Source organism: Apaloderma vittatum, unplaced genomic scaffold, assembly GCF_000703405.1.
Source record: "Apaloderma vittatum isolate BGI_N311 unplaced genomic scaffold, ASM70340v1 scaffold22512, whole genome shotgun sequence".
NCBI lineage: Eukaryota > Metazoa > Chordata > Aves > Trogoniformes > Trogonidae > Apaloderma > Apaloderma vittatum.
The window spans coordinates 1-26,222 of record NW_009705553.1 but is presented as its reverse complement, the minus strand read 5'-3'; the positions used below and the strand labels follow the sequence as shown (position 1 = coordinate 26,222).

General features: G+C 41.9%; 2 protein-coding genes across 2 annotated transcripts in view; one reads left to right on the top strand and one right to left on the bottom strand.

Annotated features, from left to right (window-relative positions):
• The window catches only part of SWAP70 (SWAP switching B-cell complex 70kDa subunit), a gene marked incomplete at its 5' end in the record, with an annotated part of 26,867 nt that extends 8,390 nt beyond the window's left edge, over nt 1–18,477 (bottom strand). Inside the window, 6 exons of the mRNA XM_009865482.1 lie at nt 203–384; nt 1,661–1,769; nt 2,014–2,160; nt 4,769–4,996; nt 13,488–13,661; nt 18,337–18,477. Of these exons, the coding sequence (XP_009863784.1) occupies nt 203–384; nt 1,661–1,769; nt 2,014–2,160; nt 4,769–4,996; nt 13,488–13,661; nt 18,337–18,477 (981 nt within the window). The remainder of the gene's footprint in view (nt 1–202; nt 385–1,660; nt 1,770–2,013; nt 2,161–4,768; nt 4,997–13,487; nt 13,662–18,336) is intronic.
• Nucleotides 10,862–11,228, top strand: LOC104270948 (histone H4-like). Its single transcript, XM_009865481.1, has one exon. The coding sequence runs from the start codon at nt 10,867–10,869 to the stop codon at nt 11,176–11,178; it is 312 nt and encodes a 103-aa protein (XP_009863783.1). The 5' UTR covers nt 10,862–10,866; the 3' UTR covers nt 11,179–11,228.
• Nucleotides 18,478–26,222: the final 7,745 nt, after the last annotated feature.

Genomic DNA, 26,222 nt, shown 5'->3' with positions numbered 1-26,222 from the left:
GTGGCCAGTGCTGAAGGTTTTACTGCAGCCCCACTTGCTCAGGGGGCTGCCGCCAACACAAGCTCACCTCCTCTGGAGGAGTTCGCTCAAGGTGCCTGAACATGCGAACAGGAAAGAAATTCCTAACTATACTTCAAGAAGCCCAGCTCAACCACAGAAATTGATCTTAAAGCTTGAAGGTTAGCAGCTCCTACTCCCTCACCTTTCGCACGGTCTCTAGTTCCTTCTGCTTGTTCTCATTGGCTGTCTGCAGTTCTTTCATCTGCCGCTCCAGCTCTTCGTGCTCAGCTAACAGCTTCTGGCGCAATTCTTTCCGTTTTTGGCGTGCTTCTTTGTGGGGTGGAGGGCTCCCCGCTCTCAGCAGGCTCACAGTGGTCTGTATGGCTGGAAAGGAGCATGCAAGACAAAATGAGAGGAAGTGTGCACCAGTGAAGGGAAATGCTAAACTTTCTGGATAGCCTCAGTGAATTAATACTTGTGGTGGTGATGGTGTTTGCTGTTTTTTGGGGGTTTCTCAATGTATTTCTAAATGAGAAATAACTTGTCACTACTCCTAATTCTCATCAGGCTAGCTGTCAACGCAAACCAAAAGTGAAAGACGCTTGGCTTTCACTACTGGCTGTGTGCCGCAAGGACAAGGCCCGGCAATTCCAATGCGTTATGTCAATTCTAACGCTGACTTCTAACAGGCAGTGGACAATTCAAGTCACGCGTACAACCCAGCTGCAAAAAAGCCCAACACTTCAAGATTCCTTATTACCTACATTCAGTAAGATGTTATGTAACATACACATCACTTCCTTCCCTAGAACCACCCTTAATCCCTTTATTCTTACTGATGCTCCAGGGGAAAACTTTCTCCCAGGAAGACAGTAGCTTTCGTTCACTTACAGTCAGGAGGCAAAATGAGGAGTAGCAGATAATCTTGCTTTTTTATTCACCTACTACAACGGTGAAAAAAAGATCTCCTTTTGGAACTAAGTAATCACTTGTACCTCAAGCCTTTGGCGCAATTAAACACATGCTTTAGGTAAAGAAGGCGGTGTAAATTAAAAGACACAGCTCCAAATATGTAACTGCTGTACATACTTCAGTGGCTTTGGCAACAGAGGGTTTGCAAGGGCTTCTACCTCACTCTGCAAAAGATGCGGGTAACTATCGCTCAGCACACAGCTGGGAAGGTCTCACAGGAGGAGCACCTTCACCGTGGGAACAGAAAAGGAAGCCCCGGTTCCCAGCCCTGTCCCCAGCTCACCAAACCATACCACCTCAAGCAGAACTGTAGGAGCAAAGCCAGTATTCACGATGCGGAAATGAACAAGTTTCCCCTGTCTCCCCAAAAGCAACAATTCACAATGTATTCCCCTTCCCTTCCCCATCCCAAGAAGTACAGTCAATACAGAAAAAACAAACAACAGCAATATCCATTTCGCTTCGGTTACAGATGCCTAAATTGAGGCACCTAAATGACAAACCCCAATTCCCTTTATGTGGACCCTTAGTTCTTCCTGACTGTCAGGCTCCTTAAAGATCCTTTCCATGTGCCCAAAACAGAGACACCAAAAATCACAAGACTAGAAATTTCAAATTTGTGAAAAGCACATCTGTAAGACTTCACCTTACCTTAGCTTTCACATACCTAAGATTTTTGAAACCTCACCTTGAATCCACTCCTGCTTCTTCTTTTTATCAGAGGCACTGATCTCAAAGCTTTTATCAAGACATTTTATGAGGAAAAGGCATTTCTTTCCATCTTTGTCAGGCAATGCCTAGAAAGGGTAACAAAGGGTTAGCCTTGCAAACACTAGAATCCAGGTTAGATTGTCAAGCCCCACGTATGCAGTTGTCTGCTACTGAGCTACAAATACCAATATTAAGAATCTTTTTTATCAAGAGCATTTCTATATAAAATGAAAAAAAAAATCCACTAACAGAAGACACCAGGACTCCATTGCCCCCCCACAAAAAAAAGATTATTTAACTTTATTCATAATTTTTGGTCTTTTGCTTTACCTCTACACAACAGTTGCCATCCAATATGATGTCTCCCTTCTTGTCCTTTAAATCTTCACTTACGTAGTAGGAAATAATATTGGGTTTCAGCACAAACCATCGTTCCGTCCAATTTTTCCTTTTATGACCTTTTTTCAACATATAGCCCTGTAAAAAGCAAGGGATCAGCTGAAATTCCCAGTCTCTGTTGAACTGCCTGGTCTTTTGGGTATGTGGCTTGAAGGCCCAATAGAGCACATAGAAAAGTTATCTCAAGGCCATAAACACTTCACCTGCACAACTCCACTCCCAACAGCAGCACACTGCGAAGTGTTTAACCCACAAGAACGTCCTTGCTGTGCTTCTGTCCAGTTTTTAAGTAACTGGGTTACCTGAAGAACTGAACTATTATTATTCTATTATCAAGTCACTATTACAACTCTTCAGTCTTCTTTAATGACCTTTAATATTCTCTAGTCAAGCAGAGATGTTTGCCACCACAAAGACTCACCCAGAATACTTCTAAGGAAGGCCAGTATTAAAAATCAGTGGTGTGTGTACTGTACTCAATGTATTCCAGATTAAGAGGATAAAAAATTGGGAAGGAGACCAAGGAACATTTTTCTGTAATGCCTTTTAACTATAGCAATGTTGGTTACAAGGAAACAAATAAATGTGCTGTGGCATATTTAAGTGAAAGGTGCCTTTTGGTACAGGTCTGAGGGAAATAAAAACCACAAAAAATCCCAACCCCCAACACCCCCCCCGTTGAACTTCTTTTGTTTAAAAGACAAACAAACAACCCCCCCCCCCCAACCTACTACCTCAGTACACACAGCTCATCTGTGCCTTTCTAGCCAGTTAAATGTGGGCAGAGCCAAGGCCGCGCTCCCGCCTGCTACCCAATGCCCTTGCTCCACGACAGGAATGTGCAGAGAAGCAGCTTTGTTTGCTGCCTCCATACTCAGGTCCAAGGTCCGGGTGGTCGCAAGGGTGTGTGAAGGACTCCTGCAGCTCCACTCTTCCATGCCTTGCAGTCTGTTCTTACCCTTCCTGAGACACCAGATTTGCTTTCAAAGCCAAGTCAAACTGGTATTTTCCCCTCAAACTTCTGCAAAATCTTTATCTAGTATTTCTGTGCATTAGCTGCTTCTCATCTTCCAGGACTCCACTTTGTCAGATCTTTTCACATCAACTATCACATGAAGGACACATCTTTCAGAAAACTAAACATCACAAATTCAATCCTCACTGCTACCCTCCATAAGCCTTGGAGATCCAGAAGTGTACAATAAAAAGGGTAGCGTGGAACTTGGCTACAGTACAGTATCTCACTAATTAGTAACTTGAAGTAATGATACACTGCAATAAATAGGCCAGTTCTGTAAATCAACACGGTACCACAGTACAAGCTGTGACCAAACCAGCTGTCTAAGTCACATGGGGAATTCCGTTCTCCGTTATGCCAGTGACTGTACAGGAGGTACTGGGCCGAACCTTGACACGTAAGTGTCCAGGAACCATTCAAACACACTCAAGATATCCTTGAGAAAGAGGGCTAGCCACCAAGAGGGGAAAGAAAGAAGTCAGTTAAAAAAAAAAAAAAAAAAAAAAGGAGGGGGGAGGGAAGAAAGAGATACAACACAGTATCAAAACTGAAAAGAAATCCCATTTCCTCAGTTTCAAGTGGAAGGGCTAACCAGACACTGGTTATTTTAGTTTCATGGTATTAAACAGCAGAATGACCTCATTTTGCCCTCAACTGACTCTGTGTGTGTGTCCAGCCCTCACCTCCAAGAGGCAACCAGCAGTTAACAAAAATAGACTTTTGCATTGTTCTGTGGATATTCCAAAAGAATTTCCTCTGCCAAGACCTTCTAATGATTACTTCAGAACAGCTTAGGAAAGCCTGCCAAGAAAGCCTTTGTTTCTCTCCCCACCAAAAAGCCAAGAAATCAAAGATGAAAAAAATCCTCTGTCAGGTAAAAGTCAATTTTAAATAGCTCCCTAAGTAAGCTCTGCTGTGACCCCTCAGGTCCACGTGATATTTATACTTCCCATGAAAGAAACACAGGTTTTAAAGACATTTCTAAACTCATAATCCAGCCATCAGAAATTCAAAGAACCTGAGGACTGACAGAGGTTCGCTAAGAATATAGAGGCCAGCGTGACTTCTCGTGTTTACGTGCAGGTACATAAGCAGTCAGCCCCGCAGCAGGCTAAGCAGAACAAAATTGCTCTGGAGCAACTCCACCCCTTTTTGCCCTATTGAAGTGGGGCAACTCACACGCTGACCTTTCAGCTGGGGCAATACTTTTGGCCAGATGCCTGCGTTCGAATACTGAGGTTATGATCAGCACAACCTATATTTGCTACAGCATAACTGCAACCAAAAAAACGTTTTCCAAGACTGAAGGGCGGTCACCAGTTTAAGAACTGCCAGCGTGTTGCAGCTATTCTGTCAGCTAACAAGCAGCTGATCACAGTATAAAAAAGGCTGTATTTCACGTCAGAGCACACTTTTACTTTCTGAAAACAAACTCTTCCAACAAGCAATTCATTCATAATACTGCAATGATTACAATCTAAATGGCAGCACAATTTCTCTCTCTTTTAGAAAAACGAGCTCATATTAAAGAGCCATTGTAAGTAATTTTTTTATAATTTTCCCCCGCTCATTATTCATCTGATAAAGAAATTTCAGTACAACTTGAATATTTTCTAATTATGCAATACATTAGTCTACTTTAAAACTTTAGTTCTCTGTGGTTCTTACCTGTTTGAGTACATCTAATATGAGCTCATTAAAGACTTCATTGATTGCCATGGACACCGTCTGTCGGTCCATCCCTTTGCTAAACTGCCCGCTTCCGATGAGCTCAATCAGCTCCCACGCAGAAAGACCTTCTCGACTGGCATTGAGAGCAATTTTATAATGGTCAAACTGCTCTTGCTGCCAGCCTGCTCCCATTGCTTCGGTGAGTTTTTTAAGGAAATATTCAATCTGTGCAGAAATACAAACAAATTAATAATTTTCAGCAGGCATGGAAATCAAGTGGTGCAGAGCTGTAAGCTAAGCTTCTCTAGATACTGCCTTTACAGGTAGATTCCTACATTCACATGTAGGGGCTTTAATTGGCAAAGCTTCTAGGCTCCCCACACATTTCACCATAAAGACTCGCAAGCCTCAAGGTTTTGATGCAGCATATGTGCTAATTACGTGGCTGCTGCTTCTCTTACAATAAAAGGCAAAATCCCTTCCTTTTCCCCATATCCACAATCAAGAAACACACACGTGTTTTGCTAAACATGCGCATCTGGCAAAGCAGTAACTTACTAATTCATCAGACAGGCAGGCTATTCTTTCCATCAGCTCAGTAACTGTTCCTAGTCTCGCAGCCCCCACTCTAGCAGCACGCAGACTAAGCTGCAGTAAAACGGAGAAGCTACCGAAAGCTGCTGCGCTGCCCAGAGGAAAGTTCCCACTCTGGTGACCGAGCAGGAAGCACAGATCCCTCTGAGACGAGGCTGTCTTATCCTCCTCATAATCATTGTCTTAAGAGAACACAGGCCAGCCAGGCACAGAGTACGCCTCCAGGTGGGTACAGAAGTTGTATAGAGCAGTTCTTCATTTCAGCTTCCCCGAGTAAGGAATTGAAGCGTTTTTAGCTCCTCATGCAATTCTTACTAGCAAAGAAACAATCCGAGCAGAGGCCTCTGCACAGCAGCCTGCAAACTGCAGGCAAGTGCAACTACCACGGGTCCAAGGCTTACAGCAACCAGCACAGACAGCTCCCAGCTCCGTGCTGTGCCCGTTCTCCATTTGAGGGAAGCCCCCCAGGGAGGGGACACGGGCTGCGGGTGCTGGGGCAGACCCGGGGCGCAGGCCGGGCCAGGCCACGTTCACCACTCGCGCAGCCAGAGCGGTCACCAGAACCCGTCGCGGGACTGAGCTTCACACAGGTTCCAGGCACAGCTGGACTGCTGGAGTTAATACAGTCATGGGACAGTAAGGAAATTTTAGCATGCCCTTCCCAGCAGCCCACCTACAACTTTTAATAATTTTCTATAAAATTCAGTAACTAATTATTTTTAAAATCTTTAAAATATACCTTGCCGATTTTCACTCTCCAAAATCCTTACATTAAAAAACTTACCCAAGGCTTCTGAGCATTAACTACTACTATAAATCCTCAGCATTCAGTTAAAGGCAGGAAGCAGCTTACTTCCTACTGCAGGCAAGTTTTATAGAAAAAAGAAAATCCAAAAAAGCCCTTCACAGCATGCAAGAACAGTAGCGCTGCAAACTTGCTGCAGAACAGACCTTCTGAAACCTGGGTTTACTGAGCTGAAATGAGCTCTGGCATCAGTGCAGCAGGAGTAACTTTCTTCCCTGTGTTCAAAAACATTCTGCCAGTCAGCTCAGTCCCTCCAAGCAGCATCAGTTCTGAACTACAAGCCTCTACTTTAACTAAATGGAAAGCTAAAATAATTGAGACTCAATTAGGTAGATAATATACTTGCTAAAATTCTTGACAGTAATTTAAAAAAATAAATAATTAAAACTTAATGAACGTTAACTTTAAAATGTATTGTTCCAAGATTTCACAACCCACTACACTGCCTGAAGCATGCAGCTCTCAAATTCCTTTGGTTAATTATCGCAAAGTACTAGGACTCACTTGCAGACAAAGGAATACACACAAAAACCCCCATACCGAATACATTCTTTTCACTTTTTTGCTAAAGCCGTATGAACAAAATGTCTATCAAATAACAATCTGGAAAAGAAGCAATGCAAAACATGTTATCATGTAATGCAACAGAAGTAAGAACTGATTCTTTCCTTTCATGTCATTTGCACACATTTTCCTTATTTTGATTATTAGAACAGATTTAAACATTTAAGTCTGCTAACCTCCCTCTAAATGTCTCTAACATGACCACAAATATTCCATAATCCCATTAAAGTACATAAAGTATCTCCTTATTTTAAAATACACTAACTCTTTATTAACTGAAAAAGGATCTGTATATATTACAATTTAATTCCTAAAATTAAAAAAAAAAGGAAGCTTTACCTTGCATTCAGATAAGGACATGGCTAAGCAAAGTCTACAAAAATCTAACCCGTCTGCTCGCTAACAGCAGTGAATGTTGCAGTGAGGTATAAATATGGAACAGCATAAGGTAAATACAAAGAAATAAACTGGATCAGAATGAGAGACCCTTCATTATGTGCTCAAATGAGGAACCTCTGAGAGCAAACGACATTTCCCCTCCTCCACACAGAGACACGTCAACTCAGCAAATAACTGACAAATTAAGGCCTCTGGCTCAAACACAACCTTGTGGTTAAGAAGTCGAGTGTCAAAAAGAAAACGTGAAGCAACATTTGCTGCTGTTCTGACTGGACACAACTTTGGAATATGGGCATAAAAACAGGTGGGGGCTGCTAACATACACCAGTATGGATCAATTGCCTCCACAGTGTGAAAAAGAGCTTCCATATCAAAACAGAAGCTTTTCAGCCAGATTTTTGCCAAGGAAAAGCAAAAAATAACACAAAGAACAGAGGCTCTTTAACAGGAGCCATGTGGCCAGTTTGGTATCTTCTTTCAGAGAGCATTTTCTTTTCCCGTGTTTCAATACCTATTTGTTTTTCTTTTCCAGGTATTCCTGGCACTATCCTTCAGGAGGAATGAAGTATCATAAATGTTTCTCATATTTTTCTGATATACAAGTGGGTCTCTTAGAAGATGAAAAACAACATCAAGTAGGCCTTCATGCCCAGCAGAGCACAGCAGACAAGGCTGTTCTGGTTCATACTATTCAAATAAGGTTTGTGATATTAACAGTGCAGATGTAGAAACTCAACTCACATTGTACAAAATTCTGTAGAAGCATATGTTACGGGGCAAGAGACATTAAAGCAATTACATCCCCTTTTTTCCTTTTTTTTAAATTAAATTAGCATCAAGTAGTATAATAAAGATGAACTGAAAAAACAGTGTAATATGTAAACCTGTAAATCCTAAGGAAAACCTGCAGCTTAAGCTGAAAACTGTCTTATATTTTTGCAGCCATCAAGGAAAAAAATAGTGAAATGGGAAGAACTGATGCAATCCCTAAGTGACTAAAAAGGTCTTTCTAACAATCATCATCAACTTGTAGAGATCATGGGTCAAATAAAACCCCACACAAGCAGCCTTTATTCAAGTTGTATCAGTTTTCATTTCATTTCTGAATGGCCAGGGTTCAATTCCCAGTATTTCGTTCACCGTAGCAGTTTCTGATACTAGAATGCAGAATAAGGAAGCAAACGTCACAAAAAACTTTCTGTAAGAAATGCCTCCCAAAGAATCACCACTGGACAGTTTCAGAATTTCACCTCCTCAATCCAAATAAACACCACCTCATTTTGAAATGCACAGAAAGCCATATAAAGTTGACCCTGCTTCAGAAGGGAGTTGAGGTCCTTTCCAACCCCTAACATTCTGCGATTCTGTGAAGATTTGGACCCTCTTTGTCCTAACCAGGAAGATTAGAAATGCCACATGTTAATATAGTTAAAGGCCAGAGAACAAGTGAAAAATGACTGTACAAATCTTCTTTCCTCAAGAAGCCAGGCTTAAAAAGACAGCAAATATGTTTGGCTTATTTAAAACAAGTTATGTGAACACTAGATTACAACACGCAAAGAGTGTGCAGCTTGCAGTGTACCTATCTGCGAGTTTCACCACAAAGGATGGCCCAGACACACAGCTGACCACACACCATAGCTTTCAGGTCATAGAGCATTCCCAAGGCTGCAGTCACATGTCCAAAAATAAGAAAGGGGAAGTGTTTGGAAACTTTTTTATAAAACAGAAAACGTCTGGTTAAAAACCACCAAGGCACACAGATGAGTCTAACAACGAAGAGGTGAGTTGTAAAGAAAGCTCATGACAGACTAGAAATATTTCTTCTCTTATGACTACAGTTCTCTCCACCTTTCTTCTCTTTATTTTATCCTGTGAGAGCTGAAGACAACACACATTTGAATGTCTGCATCTCAGATGATCAAGTGGAAAAGACCAGATGTGGGATGGGGAAGGATCTCCCACCCAGCCCCTCGCTTTCCAGGTGCATTAGCAGGATGAAGTTCTGCCCACTGCACCAGGAGGCAGCACCAGGCTAACTCTTGTTAGCCAAGAATTGTATTAATTCCGAAAGCTGCCCATCAGGACTAACCTTAACTAAAGCAAGCAACATACAGCATTATTTTCCTCCAGACCATCCCTATCTCTTTTAAATATCACATCTACCCAGCTCTCAGAAGTGTTTTACTCTGTGCATGCCAAGGTTTCTCGCTTGCAAGTGGAGGCAGCATTCAGATTTGCTACCATTCATTACGCTTCCCTGGGAAACGAGCACCTTCACAAAACACGACACCCATGAATCTCTGCTGCTTTCCAACTCTCCTAACTGCTCTCAGCTTCCCACCAGCAGCCTGCAGGAGCAACACGGGAGCCCAAGGCCATTTTACTAACCGAGCCCTGTACAGCCACCACCTGTCTCTCTGCAACCTGAGTTCCCCCTGTAACACAAAGGCATCTCTCAAGCTTGGAGTCACATCCCAAAACTGCACAACCTCACCCAAGCCATTCCTCATGCTGGATTTTACTAACCTTATTTCCTTCAAGTGCAGGGCTGCCATCTCTCCTCCCTCAGCAGGTGAGGAGTGCAGGCCAGATGCCACCTCTGGCTTTCAGTCTGGCCTCTGTGTCACCTCTCCACAGCTTTCAGATTCCCTCTTTGTAACTGCTTTGCTCTTTCTAAAGATTCCCTCAGCCTGTGTCTCCAAATCTTTTCGAAAGTAGCCTGTTTTCCCTTCTCTGGTGGAGCTGCAGCTGTTCTCAATTTGATACCTGTTCAACACCTGGGCAGGGAACCTAGACTTAACACTTCGCACATGGGCATTAGCTGTCTAATATGAAGGGCCTGGCACAACAGCATTAGTGCAAAAGTAGCCAACACAGGCAAGTAGGAAAGATGGCAGCCTCGGTCTTTGGTCAGCTCAGTCCAAAGAAGGTGAAACTGCACCCAAACATGAGAGTTGTCCAGATATGAAATTGTTCATGTGAAGAAAGAAATCACTTATCTCATTTGGAAAAAAAGAAGAGAAAAAACAAAATCAGACTTCCAAGCAGGTTTCAAAGAGAGACCTCACAGCTACATGAAGTTGTATCAACACATTCACTATCACTAGAGACCTAAGAAGTTCTTATAATCTTTCCACCCACAAGATGTGATGCAAAAATCTTCAAGGGATTACTCTTCCAACCTGAACGTATGAAACAAGTTTCTTATTTACTTATAAAGGGGGGAAACAAAGTCTCGAAAATCCAAAATCCTACAGGGTGGAAAGAAGGGACAAAGGAAAACAGCTGGATCCCACACAAAGGATTCTGAGCCAGAAACTGCAGTAAATGGTGTTGCAACACTGTCAGCCAAAGATAAGAGCAAAGACAGGGGAGGAAGGAAAGCTTGTTCCCGGGCTGGGAAGCGACAGTCACCCCTGTGACCGTGAGACAGTGACACACTGCTCTCACCAAAATATAAACATCACAAAACAGCAGTGCTCCCATCACACCTCTCTATTCTTCACTTTGCAACAATCCCCCCCTCACCTTACACGTGACATGCAAGCCATTTTGTAATTAAATAGAAGGATACAATATAAAGTGGTGAAGACTAAACACATAATCAAGATTTATTATGAACTCAAGAGGCACAAAATGTAAATGGAAAGAAAAATATCTTTACTAGTTACCAGTATAATTTTGAATACTGATTGAAAATGCTTGGGTTTGGGTTGAGTGAGTCGCCGCTATGTCTGGTAGAGGCAAGGGCGGGAAGGGGCTCGGCAAGGGTGGCGCCAAGCGCCACCGCAAGGTGCTGCGCGACAACATCCAGGGCATCACCAAGCCGGCTATTCGCCGCCTGGCTCGGCGCGGCGGCGTGAAGCGCATCTCTGGGCTCATCTACGAGGAGACGCGCGGCATCCTGAAGGTTTTTCTGGAGAACGTGATCCGTGACGCCGTCACTTACATGGAGCACACCAAGCGCAAGACTGTCACGGCTATGGATGTGGTGTACGCCCTCAAGCGCCAGGGACGCACCCTTTACGGTTTCGGTGGTTAAACTTGTTTTTGGTCATAGGCTGCTCTCTTAGAACACAAAGGCTCTTTTCAGAGCCAATAAAATAAAATAAAACTGCCCAGGGAGGTGGTGGAGTCACCAACCCTGGAGGCGTTTAAAAAAAAAGTAGATGTAGCACTTGAGGCTATGGTGGTTAGGTATGCTGGGATGAAGGTTGGACTAGATGATCTTCAGAGGTCCCTTCCAGCCCCTAACGTTCTGTGATTCTGTGATTTTCTGGTAGAAACTCTCACTACTAAGACAACAATTGCAAGCTTGTACAAAAAATGCTTTGCAAATCTGTTAGATTTAACATACAAAAACCAGACATAAGAACCTAAAAGACCAATATCACCCTTACTTTCCTTTAAAGACTTGACTTCCACTGTCAATTCATTCTCCTTATCATCTTCAGCCTTATTGTTTTCTTTATCCTCCTCTTCAGGTATGAAAGGTCACACAAAGAAAAAGGCAAAACCAACTGAAACTGAGAGTTTGCATCTTTACTCTTGGAATTTTGTCTAAAAGGGTAAATGAGTAAGTAGGGAATTTTCCAGAAGCACAGAGAACCTGCGGAGGACCAATGCAAACCAGAAGGATGTGTGTTCAACAGACAGCGTTCCTCCACTGGCCTGATTACATCACCTGTGTGGTCTAAGGCAAAAGGTTAGAGTGAAGATAGGCATTGGGTATGATAAGAACAGAGCAGCCTTTCTTTGCCAGGCTATATAAGCTTTCTTTAAACAGTATTGCAAAATTTCAATCTTGCTGTAATCAAGGAGATGCAGACACAGATCCACCCTGAGACTTTTAAAAATAATCCAAGCAGAAGAGCAATACAGGTTAACCCTGGACGTTAAGGATGGGAAGGAAAGCAAACAATAGCAGCTAAGAAATCCGGGAAACGTCTTTTGGGCTCAGGCCGACTCTGCAGCCTGTCTGTCAACAAACAGACCTATTGCCATGGCCTGGCATCAGCTACAGAAGGCAGCATGGATCTGGGCGCTTGCCTGGCGGAGGGGGAGCAAGTGGGCAGAGCTGGCAGGTCTGAAGCTTCTAACCACGCTAGCAGCGCAGCAGATGTGGAATATCTGCCCTTACGTAAGCCAGCCACACAGCGGGGAGCACAACGGCAAACCAGAGACGTGGATGTGAGTCCCAGTTCTGACATTTATTAGTGGCTCTGACCTTCTACCAAAGCCAAATCTGGGATCATTAAGAAAAGAGATGTCTTCGCTTTTATAACCATGATCCCCATCTCCCAGAACTGACAGCAAAAACAGGAAAGCAAGGAAGATGACTGTCTCATGGAAATAGAGCATGCCAGGAAGAGCCCTGCCATCACCAGTCTGGCAAACCAGAAATATTGTACAGAGTCCAAGTCTCCCAATAAAAAGTGAGTTTTAAGGTAAAACGGAGCAGTTTATTTTGATAGGGGAGTTCTCTGTACTTTATGGTTGGACACAACAGCCTGGAGTCCAACAGTTATGTCGTAGTCGCATGGAAATCAAACCGTTTTGATCCCTGACTATTCAACAATTTGCAAATATTTATTCATTAGTTTTCTGAACCGCAAACCCCTGGGATTTCTTTACACAGTTTTGCAAGAGATTATTTATGCCCACAGTTCTGATCTTTCTGCTTCTTCCCTCGTTCCTTCCCAAGGGGAGAATAGTAGAAATACCAAAATCTTGCTTCAGGGTTAATACACCTATGTGCGTGCTGCTCATACTTGTTCGTGAAGTTAAAGACATCTTTCCAGTATTATTCCTTCAACCATTTAAAGCAAGAGTGTTCAGGTGGTGGCTGCTTTTCATCAGAAACAGACATCATCAGTAAAGTTTATACTTCTCCTTTTCATCAGGAGGGTGGTGTGAGACTGAACACTCATCCTGCAAGTCACGGTAACACAGAGCACAGGGAAGAATTTTTTTCAGAACCACATGGATGTACTAACTGTGCAAAATGTTAATCACACATAAGCAAGCACAGTGATTAAAGATCACATACAGGCACTACTCATGAGCAATGCGCAAGAACCCAACAGCTCAGAACGCTGGTACTGGAGCTAATCTCCCTGGCACCAGTCAGTCCTCACAAAAAGCATTAAATATCCTGTAGGAATCCCTGCATATGCCCCCTGGAAGACAAATAAGGGAACCCAAGGCCTTACATCATTAAAAGAGAGGAACAGAAGTCTTATATTAAACAATTATTCTCTCTTGAATCTCTAGAGAGTAGCAAACATTAACAGAGTTCAATTGCGACATTAAGCAAACTGGTGTTAAACGGCTTAAGTTTCTGCTTCTTACCTCTTCAGGTACAATGATTAAAGGGTATTTGTCCTCTGATAAGAAGTTAAAAATAACCCACACTTTAAATGCATCTTCATCAGTAATCAGCAAAGGACTTTTAGAGAGGTTCTTTTTAGCACAGAGAGTCCAGCACATCCTGTTGAATTCAACTTTGTCAAAGTTTCCTTGAACCTAAAATTAAAAAGATGAACAAAAAAAACCCATGCACAAATGGCACTGAATAAAAGGCAAAGTTTAACAGGCTAAGTCATACAAAAAGCACCATGAAAACTCTAGTTGGCAAGAAATGTCAAGGCCCAAAACAAGCACTGTAGCAGATGAGCCTAACTTCCTGCATGGGTTCAACTATGGAACTTCTTCCAGCAAAATCTACATTCAGCCTCCAATTCCTGGTTGAGTTAATAACACCCTGACTTCACGTGAAGGAGGCTACACTGAATTCTGCATTTTCTCTAGCACATTAGCTTTAGCTCCCAAATCATCCTCTTAACGGTCCTACTTCCAACTGCTCTCCTATTGCAGAGTTGCTTAGATTTTATATAGCAAATGTGGAAATGAATATGGCCAAAACTACAAATGGGTATGCTAAAAATGATATTGGAACAATAGCAGGGAAAGACCTTTAATATGTTTTTTTACTTTGTGTTACTGAAACATAACTCTTGTAGAATATGCATAAATATGTAATATTTTTTTCTTGAATGTTAATCCTCTTAAATCCCTTCCTTGCAAATCATTGACCAAAAAAAATCATTTTCATTATCCTTTATGATATGTAACAACTGTACACACTCATTTGTGAATTATTTACATATATAAAATCTTCATTTTCTCTATTTTCTTTTTGAACCCTCGTTTATGATAGAGATGAAATCCATTTATCTCTCTACAGTTTAGCAATGCTATTTCTGCTACAGACTATAGCTGCCCTTTGAAGGAGGTGGAAGCTGCAGGAGCTACAGCTGCTATAGCCACAAGCTCAGCACCCTGGTTGCTCACACACATCGTAAATGAAATTGCAGCTAAACAAATGAACACTCTTTGGAAGAAGGGCTAGAAGCCAGGTTCCCCTTCTCCTTCCTCCAATTTGCCAGCGCCTCACCCCGGGCTATTTTCGCCTGGGCTTTTGCCTCCCCACCCCACCCAATGAAGCCTGACTTCTTTTCTAAGACAGCTTCTGATAAGCAACTGTCAAGCAGTTCCACCTTGGAAATGTCCCAGTGGCTACATCACTCCCAAGGAAGATGCTGACAGGGTAGGAAATCTCCCTTCATACAGCCACCACCGGGCAAGCGCTCTGAGCACTATAAATAAGGTGGGTCACTCTATGAGCAGCTCGTGTTTTAAAGCACAGCAGCAATCAATGACCAGGGGGAGACGGGTGGACAAAGGCCCAGGCTCCAGGCCGAGGTAAAGGAAAGTCATGGTTTCTGCTCACGTAGCAAAGTCTGCTGTGTGCACCTCAAACTCGTGTGAAGCCCAGGTCCCCTGCAGCGTGTTACTGCCACCGCGATTAGGCAGCATACTCATCCTGCTTGCAACCTGCATGAGTATCACATAATTCTGCTGCTTAATTAACGAACAAACCCTTGTACAAGAGATTTTTCATGGGCACTAGTACATGCTTTTAACTGTACTTCATAATTTGTTCAAATTACTACAAGTCACCATTTCATTTAGAAACTCCTACAGTACTCCACACTAATTCTACAGCAACTAACACTTTTATTTGTGAATCTGTTCAAATGATGAAACATGCAAATGAACTGACCACCCCCAACCTTGAAACTGCTTAAACACATGGAGATAAAAACACAATCTGTAAAAGAGACCTACCTTCTCTTTCTAAGAAGTTTCACAAAATAATCAATAGAAAAATGCAGCAAAAGCCCATACAATCTTCTAGATCTTTAATGTCTACTAACATGCAAAGTCTAATTTACCATCATCAATATCTTTATCAAGTAACTCTAAAACATAAGGAAATGTAGAAAATATTTGGGCTTAAGAATCAGTGATCAGATCAATTCCAAAAATAAAACAAGCACTGGTAGTGTAACTAGCATTCGCCAAGTTGTCTGGAAGATGAGATAACCTGAGGTTTAGAACGATGCCCTCTGTCTCCCCCTATTTTGACTCTTTCCAATATAAATAAGGCATGTTGTAAAATACCACGATCACCATCATTGACAAGGAAACCTTTTATTTTTGTTCTGTAAGTCTTTTAATACCAATTGAAATTTTGTTTCCAAATCAAGAAAAATCTAGATACATCTATTTGCTGAGTAACAAGCAGCACAAGACTGAAAAAAATATTAGGCAACACTAATGATTCAAACTGTTTATTCAAATACCCTATTTGGATAAAGGAAATTAGCTGCAACCAGTCTGCGCCACTGAACTATCAACTTGTGCTTTTCTTGACAACTCCTTCGTTCTATGTAAAGAGCCTTTATTGCAGGCTAACACAGGGTAATCCAGCACTAAAAAATATAAAAGCTACAACTGCATTTAAGAGTACAACAGAAGGTTATTTCCAAACGTTACAAAGGCCTCTCAATAAAATTATGTCACAGTTTCATATCTATTTTAGAAGAAATCTGAAGATTCATTCTTTAAATATTTTACTAATGTTTTAAAGCAAAATATCTTGATACCAAAAAAACCCTCTCTTGCTCAAATCAATTAATTCACTAGAAGATGTATGACTGGAAATTAAGATAACTTCCTCTGTATCTGGTGGTATAAAGCATCAGTCCCTCTTCAGTAGCTTTGCTTACTAGCATAAATTAATAGCATTTGTTCTACAATCACCCCATTTAAAAGAACAGATTACACCTTGGAAGAATGAACAAAGAAGGGGTTTCTTGTTTGCTTTTTTTTGCTTGTTTATTTTAAACAAAGGACACATGCTATGAACCAGTGACTTCATCCCACTACACGTTGCTTTTTGGCACTGATGTGAAGTCATCTCTGGAAGATGAGATGTCACAATCAGGATTTTTCCGGTCCACAAAGATAGCCTTCTGTCTAAAAAATTTAAGTAATTTTGAATAGCACGTATCTAAGCTGTTTAAAAGCATTTAGTCAGGATCATACAATACAAAGTTACCGGTCATTTCATCCTGTCCCAGAACATTTTCATCCTTTAAGATGAACTAATGGTATGGGTATATCAGGCAATTATCGGAAGCCATATCAGTGCATGAATAAAACAACACAAGAAACTACAGTCATGCCCTTCCCTTTCATGAGAAAGCAACATTGCTTGTCCTTTGTTTTTACCACTGGGTAAGAAGGTGCCCCGGAGCAGCTAAACACTGTAAATTCACACCAACTTGTTTATGTAGCCAGGTCTTTCATTTTCAAATTAAAGTGTTATTTAAATGCAATCGCTCCTCATTTCCATAACTATTCTTCCTATTAACTCTTAACAATAAAGCACGTTTATATTTGAAAAGCCTTCCATCGCACTTTTTTTTTTAAACATAATGGCTTGCTACTGCCTACAAACAGTATTAACAAAACTCACTGTGGTTCAGACTCCAGTACTGTAATCCTTTGGTCAAAATAAAGTAAGGCCTTTTCTTTCCCCAAAAAATTTGTATACAAACTGCTTGATCTCCATTGATCCTTACAGGAGCTCAGACAGCCAACATGAAGTGGAAATGAGATCACACACTTCTTAGGGACAAAGCAAGATTCTTCAGCACCAAACAACCAAGACATTAAGCACGTACCTTTACGTGTATTAACAGCCAAAAACTCCCACACATAAACCAGGGCCCTATTACTGAGTGTAAGAGAAACACACACTAGAAAGTCAAAGCAGCTGGTAAGTCTCAGCTAAATACAAGAAGCTTCTACTGCTTCCAAGCTGCCAGACTGCATTATATATATCACGTTTTCCATCAGTATTAAATGTATATTGAAGAGGCAGGAAAAGTCAGCAAATCGGGCTAAAAAAGTTTGCATAATCTGCAATTGCTGCACTGGCCTTCTCAGCAGCATGCCAGTTCAAGACTTCTCGATGTCATAAAAGAAAGCAAACACCTACGTATCTCTGCAGCTGCATCAAAGTTGGAGAGTTTCTGGGGTTGGCCCCCAAGTTTATGAAAAATCAATGGTACTGTAGCTGCTGTGTTTGTACTGCCATGTGGGCTGTTTTTTACCGTCTATACCAGTATCTCAACAGAATTTATCAGAAAAAAAGGAGGAAGACAGTTGTTCGAGGTTTTTACTTTCAAACTCCGTGACTACCTTTATTAGAACAAGATGGAGAGGAGAGTAGTCTGCTGGCTTTCCAGAGCTTCCCCAAAATCAAGGCACAACAGAAGACCGAAGAGTGTTCAGACGCAAGAGGAAAGACCTTGCAAGACAAAACACTTCCTGGTGTCACCCACTGTAATTATTTGAAGGGAACTATTTATTAAAATACCTTGTCAATAGACATTAAATATATTTTTGCCCTTCCTGTTTGCAAAGGAGTCTATGACAATATTGTTACAGCCATAGCATAAAGTGGGACAATCTATAGCTCCAAGACATTTTCAGACAAATTCAGGTCAAGGTGCTTTATTAATATGAACACAGTTCTTCATGAATACAGCTTAGACAATAACCAGGTGCAACCAGAAATTAAGGCGGGAAGTCAAGAACAGTGCGCCCTTCCATTTTAAGGCACAGGGTCTCTAGAGCACCCACCCCATCACAAGCCCACACAAGCCCACTCACAACCAGGGTGTCTTCACACCAGCATGATTCCTGCAAGCAGAAGTTTACTGTAAAGATACTCCGATACAAAACCTGACAAAGGAAAAAATATAACGTAGAATTCAAAACTTACCTTTTCCAAGATGAATTTGTTTAGATAAGGCATGTAACCCTGATTGGAAACAGGTCCTTCATCATCATCCCTAAAGTGCTCTTCCAAGGCCACCGGATCGTGGGGAACATTTAAAACCGTGCACAAGTTGTGAGAAAGGACCTAAGGACAGAAGAAAAATCTGTCACACTGCTCTCAGCCTTAACCATGGTGCAAAGTGACACTTTCACATCAAGCACAAGTTCTGTCCTGTGGGTTTTTGTCAAAAAAACAAACATAACCAGAAAAGTTGACTGCAAGGATTCAACTGTTTTGGACAGTTGCATGTTTACAGAAGCAATGCAATCACAGAGAGGTCCATTCCTACAGAAGTGCAGCTTCTGTAGCCTACATGGCTACAGAAGCTACGCTTTGCACACATACACATTTGAAAACTAGAAGGATGCTGAAACACCAAAGTAATACTTAGAGAGTGAAATCAGATGGCTATGGAAAACAACCACAAACACCTAGCCTTTGAAATTGTAAATATTTACTACCTAGTGAAAATGAGTAACAAAGAAAATAACTCAGTATGAACCTTTAGTTTACAAAGAAATGACCACTGAAATTAAAGCATTAGCTACAGATTTCTCTCATCTGTTTGCTTCTGGGTTGCTTCTCAACATATACCCCATGTTTCAGTTGGCAAAGGAAAAGAATTTTTACAGAAAGGGGAAGAGTTTAGGCGTGCTTCTCAAATTTTTATTTTGGAAAGGTATTTGCATAAATTATGTCCAGAGCTTAACACCCCCCAGTACTCATGTCTGTTCTTGAGAAACAACCTTCAAGAAGAGGCTACACGCTTGATTAGTTTTGAGGAAGTACTGAATTACTGAAAACTAACTCGCAGCCAGCGCATCTCAACTTCTTCAACTTCAGCCAAGTTTTGCACACACAAACGCGGTACCGTAACAGGCAGGCAGAGCCTGCGTAGCAGCAACTCCTGTGCCACCAACACTTTCCCACAAAAGGCCAAGCGCCACCCCTTTCATTGTCCACACTGTCTCGATTTAGGTCAGCCCTGTAACACGCTGCCTGCTGGGTCTCAAACTCGCTGTCCCTCGGGAGCCCTCTCCCCCTGGTAGAGTTAAGCCTCGGAAGACCAAGAACCAGCTACAGCAACTGGCCTCAAGATTTGTCTTCACGTGCCCAGGAATGGTCTGCACTCAGAAAATGTCACCAAAGGCAAAAATAGAGGTAAAATGAAATTAGGCAGAAATAAACCAGACTGCATCTTTTCAAAAGGCATGCTGCTTGTGGGTTCTTCTTTTAAATCAACAGCTAGATGGCACAGACTGCAACTGAATTTCAGCATACGATTTACTTTTTCACCATGCAGCATAAAATTAAAAACAACCAAAAAAATAAAAAAAAACCCATGAATTTTTAAGTGAGTCTATTTAGGCGAGTAGACATAAAACGGTCAATATGAGGTAGCTTGAAAACAAGAAGTGAAAGTCTGAAGTTATCAACGCCTACGAAATCTAACCTATGCCACACTCTTAAAATGTCTGGGCTTTCCCCCTTCCAAAAAAAAATTTAAAAAAGAACATTTACATGCAGAATCTAAGTGCTGGTTAGCTTAAAATCCTACAAAGATAGTCCAAAATGCAAGTTCAGTTCAGAGGAGCATTCCTCTCCACATACCTCCAAAGTCACACTTTCTTTTAGAAAAGTACAGACTTCCACGAGAAATAGGCATTTCCATTGCTATATGCTAACAAAGTCACTAGAGCTAATTGCCTGCAAAAGTTTAAAAACAGAAAAATAGTAGCATCAGCCATATTTCAACAAGAGCTGCATTTCCCAAAGTAGAAAAACAGTGTTTAGAAGTTATCATATTTCACACTATGCGCCATCAACAGTGTATTTCCCTTCAATCTATCCCTAATTTTAACCATCACATCATATCAAGTATTTGAGTCCATGTGATTTACATATGGGGGGAAAAAAATGTACTATCATGTGTTTCCCCTTCTATTTAAGGCTTCTGTTGTTATTTATAGAAGACTGAGGGATTCTTGAATTTCTGAGAGATAAAGATGATCTCCGTTTTCCAACCAGACTGTAGTTGCTAATACCGTAAGTAAAAAAATACTCAGCTAACAAAAACATTCTAAAAGCGTAACTGATTTAAGCTTATTACCAAAAAAAGTCTCAATAAAACACTTTCTCATCATGTACTTTCTACATATTTCTCTTCTCCTTTTTTTGGCCTTCTTGTGCTTGGGCTGTCAGAAACCTAGGTGGTTTTCCACATCAAGCAACCGATTTACCAGGACAGAATTCCACTTTCAATCACTTTCTAAGATCTGCCGTATCTGCGATCTCTCCTGTGCCAGTGCTCTCTTTTCATAACCCAGGAAATTCCTCTGCGCCTGCCAAAGCCTGCCATTCTCTACGGCCAAGCGCCAGCTGAATTCTTCAGTTACACAGTAAGCCTGAAAAATTCTGCACCGAGGTCTCATTTTGTTTTGTTCTCTCAAATCACATAATACAGATCATGATATACTCTATTTTAATGAACAATTAATAAATAAATACATAAATATCTAGCTGAGGACTAGCTTAATTGGGGTACGAAAAATTGCCCTGTCTTGCAGAAGCTCTGTCAACCATGACGAAGTTTTGCACCAGTAAGAATCATTCCCCCTGTGCCCACAGGGTTGCTAGGCAGCTTTTTCTTTCAGCACTTACTATGCTCTGGATGTCATGTTTAACAATCTACCTTCCTGCCAGAGCAAACTCCTACCCCAGCGCAGAGACTTACCTTTGTGCTGCAGCAAAGGGGTATAGTGGTGATCCCCAAACCGCAGTCTGAGAGACAGTACAAGCGGTCTGCACTGGGTCCACAAAACCAGTGCACTCGTGGCACAATTTTTTCCGTTTTCAAGGAAAAGTTTCTTGACAAAGTGGTGCCCAGGGAATACTGAAGGTGTTCTGTTCTAAATATAAGTAACCAGATGAACCAAGCAAGCTGAACATCAAGGTTATTACAGACTTTGGATTTACTTTATTTATGGCCAGTCTCATGCTGCTTTACCCAGAGTGCAGATCTGCCCAAATCTATTCCACCACAGCTGTCCTCTCAGCTCCACTTTACCAAAACACTGATTTCGCAAAACTTTAAGCAGGTGTTGAATTGGTGCCATCTGACTAATTCCGTTTAACCTTGCCTAAAAAAGTGATCTGCATTTCAAAAGGAGAAAGGAAGATCTCCTAGACTACTTATTGCTCAGTGACAAAAAATTGGCCCAAATGATAGCAGGAGCATTAACAGGGCAGGCTAATCCTACAGCATTATCGTCAGTTTCTTCAGTACTTTTTTCTTTTCCATCTTTCAGGGGAGTCTTCTTCCTCTCTCTTCTCTTTTTAAGACTTTAAAATATTGGCATCGCAGATCCCGACAGCTCCATTCAGTAGCTTCACGTGAATTCATTCCAAGACATTCTTGGCTCATCTCTCCCTGACATCCAAGTCAGCAACTAATCAGCCAAAACAAGGCTACTCTCAAGTACATTCCCTTCTCCTTTTGTGACCAGTGTGGAAACCAGCATTGTATATGCCCCTTGTCACAGGCAGAAGGTCTTTTCATCCAGGGTACATCTAAGCACATGGTTTCTTGCATCACAGCACCTCCAACGTACAGGTTCCTTCTCCACTCCAGTAGCAAATGCTCCATTAGAAGTCTCATTATCTAACAACAGGGTTAGTGCAGCAATCTCCTTCCAGTCAGATGACCATACTCAAGCCTGGCCTCCACCAGCTCAGGTTCCTGATGCTAGCACCCTTTCCCCACATCACCTCTCCATTCCTTCACTCTCTCCCCTCTCCCTTGGACACTCACAAACCTCTTGCCTTCATTTTCAACAGCCTAATCCTTCCTCTTGCCCTCATTATCAGCACATTCCTTTTGCTTCCAATCTCATACTGGTGCCAGCCTGCATCTGTCCACTTGCCAGAGGAACTGCTTTTCTACCCTGCGGTGCCCAGCCCTTAGCAAGAGCTCCCAGCAAACATCTTCCATCCATTGCACCTTTCTTCTACATATTCCTTGAAATCTGCTGACAAAACCTCAAGGACGAAGGTTAAAAAAGATACTTGCAGCTGCTTCTTCCCAGCACGGCATCATAGCCCCATTGTTTCATAATGCCCACCTCTTAGTCTAAAAGCTACCTTGGTTTGCCAGCTTTTCTGGGAAGAGGGGCATCCCTCCCCTTGCACCTTACAGACAGGATTTGTCACAGCTAACCTAACACAAATGCTTCTGAGCCCCGTTAATAACGTCAGAGTACAACTCTCTCATAGTGAGTCATAATGACTAATTTCCTACCATCCTTCAATGCTGTACAAAGTCAATTGTCCAACTGGGGTCCTGCCCACTCACCACAGGCTCTCAACCTTTCCAGTGCCTTGCTACATTGTTCGAGGTCTTCCTCTCCACTCGGACCGTCCCTCTTGCCCTTGATTACACCATTCTTCCTCTTCCCACTGGCCACTGACTTCCCATTTAATAAAAAGGCAGAACAAAGATAAGAGGTATAATAAATGTGTAACATCCTAGATGTGATTAAAGACCAGTTTAAATTTTCTAAGCCTTACTATAACTTTGGTGACCCACAATATTATGGGTCCGAATGAGCCTGTATTTCCACAAGGTGCTCACCACTTACATCCTGCAGATATCACACCAGGCACTCAAGATTTTGAAAATCCACCCCAGTGGTAGCACACAAAACAAAACCAGGAACAGACAATCCTACCAACTAAGCAGAGACGAGTCACAAAGCAATGCACAGAAAAGCTTCAAGAGAGTGTAAAAACTAACTGGTATGTATTCTTTCCAAGATCAAATCATATACACATACTACAAGCAGTACTGCCAGCAGCTAAGTTAGCTATATTTATCACCATAGTGTTGCAAGATCTGTATGAAAAGCAGATTGAATGTCCACATGACAGAAACTTTTAAAATAAGTCATTTTTAAAATTGCAGATTGTAAGAAAAAATAAATCAGATTTAAATACAGGAAAGCAAGTATTTGCATGTACCTTATGCTAGAACCCCACAGCAGCTACAACTGTAGACACAAAACTTACATATTAGCCTTGCTATATCCATGTTTGAAAGTGCTGAAACACATTGGCAAAATAATGTTTGTGTCCCTATTTAAAGGTATAATTTAAGAACACAATACACAAATATCTCTGCTGATGTAGAAAAAGCAGTAAGATCTGCAGCCAGCATAACAGCAGAACTTCAGAAGACTATTGATTAGACCAAAAAAAAATTAAAATCTGTGGATACTGGAAGAATGTTCAAACTTACAGAGGACTGATTTGAGCGTCTCTTCTTTCATTTCAGCAGCTCATACCATATACAAAAGAGATAAATGGATAAAAGATATCTCATGAAATAGTTACTATTCCAAGCAAGTCCCAGTTTTAACTCCAAGCATTTGCTGTTTCTCCAGATTATGAAACAGACACAATTCACTCATCTCCATCCCTTTGCTCCAGAGGTATTAAAAACATGTGATACAACCTTCATTAGCAGGGCCTTAGCTACATGACACACATTAATTTTTCTCATAGTATTTAATGATAATCATTTATTTTCATGGTAGGCTCAAAGATCACTTCTAGGGAGAAAAACTAGAAATTTTTCTCTTTAATAACCAACATGTTATCACAGAATGTTAGGGGCTGGAAGGGACTTTGAAAGATCATCTGGTCCAACCCCCCTGCCAAAGCAGAATCACTTAGAGTAGGTCACACAGGCAGGTTTTGAATGTCTCCAGAGAAGGAGACTCCACAACCTCTCTGGGCAGCCTATACTCAACACGTTCTCTGCAATACGATGGCAATACCTTATACAAGATAATATAACTCAAACAAGCACTGTCAGTATATTTTGTTATTAAGGAGGGAAGAGTTCAGCAAGTTGTAACATTGCATGCTGTTCTCAGAAAACAAATGGATTTTTACCAATTTTTTTTCACTACATTATTGAACATATTTTTCTAATGCCACAGATCTCCACTAAGTTGTTTATCTCCAAGCCTCATCTCTCCATTTTATAGGGGTCCTACATCTTCCTTGCTGTAATGTAGATAAAAAATACGTTACTGTGAAATACCTTCTTAGTACAACATAGCCCTAAACCAATCAGACAGAAACTTCTGCTTTGCTATCCTGCCTACCCCTTCCGCTGCATCAATGCGGGGCTACTGCCATAACATACACCTTTCCTTCCTTGTAGGACTATCAGTTTGACACCACACTCATCATCTGCCACAAAAAGCCAATGGAAGAACACCCTCTATCCTTTCACATGTTTCCTGAAAATTAGTTCTTGGAGTCCACAGGAGAAGGCAGCAGACTCATTTCAGACTTGCTTCTGCATTCCCAAATTTCACAGCTGACACTTCCCTCAGGGGTCTTTTTATCACAGACAGAACCATGAAGATTCACCTTCTTTTCATCCCTTCTCTCTCACAGATATGCAGCATGAAACATCAAAACTATTTAGGAAGATGTTTGACAGGTAACAAGAGGACAAGTCTAATTTCCCCTCTTATTTTTATTTTTTTTTTACCTTACTCCATCAGAGCAAGCAGCATAAGCCCACTAGCATCCTGGCTGCTTCCTTAGTCATTTAACTCACACCAGTACCTGTGTGACCACAACAGCTTCTCCACTTACCAGCACACTGACACGTGCTGCTGTCACACCTCCCTGGTGACTCCACACAAATCATGGCAGCACACGCAAGGTGTGGTAGCATGACAGGAAATCAGGGTTCCTTTAAAAAGCAGGACAATAAAAATAACACTTCTCTGCAAACTACTTCAGTCCTGTGATGCTGCAATGCAAATACCCATTTCCATGACACCACCTATAAAAGACCTAGGACCTGCATTTTCAGCTTTAGCTCCCAGTCGGGTCTGGCTTCTTGCCTGACTCCCGACCTACCGTCACCTCTGGCTGAGTTAGGCTCACAGCCTGATCACCCCGAGTGAAGAAAAGGAGAAGAGGAACAGGCTGCTTGCAGCACATTCCATCTTGTGGGCACTTATTACATCATGCTGAAAACAAAGTCTATCTAGCTACCGATCACGCTTGAAAATGCCGCCTGCAGCATGGCCACTCTCAATTGTGGAGTGAATCCCACAAAGGGCACCAACTTCAGTTAACTGCTGCAGCTGACCCAACTCCAGCACTCAGTACAAGGACCCACAGTCCCAAATGTCAACAGGTGTTGCATTCTTATTCAAAATATTTATTTAGCCAGATTCCTACTATTATTCCTAGGCCAAGACAGTCCCATAAAGCAGGGCCAAGATGGGACTGGATTCAGCATGTTGCCTGAGAGTTCTTTCAAGAGCACAAACGTTACTTCAGCATATAAGCTAAGGAAAGAATGGCACAGTTGGAACCTCTTGACTAATTCTCCTGTTTCTATCCAAATAAGAGAGTACTGTGGAACCTTGGTCTCCCCTTGGCAAGCTATGAATTTCACTTGGACACAGCCAGCCCCTATAGACGGGACCTTGTGGCTACCCCACAAAAGATTTTGGCCAGAAATGGCAGCAAGGACATGTGGTTGAAAGCAGACCAGAAGCACAACAAGGGTTTGTGCACTGACATCTCAGGGAGGACAAAGTGCTTGCCTGGGCAGAATAAAAATAAGTCTCCCCGAGCAGGAGGAAGGGCCTGTGCAAGCCTCCTGCGGGACCGGGACGTCCAAGAGCCACAGCGGCCGGCAGTGCCGTGCGATGAACCACAGCCTCAGTGGAGAAAATGCCGTTGTGGACCCCAAGCAAGCGGCCGTGTCGCCTCGTCCATCTCCGAGCGTGACCGCC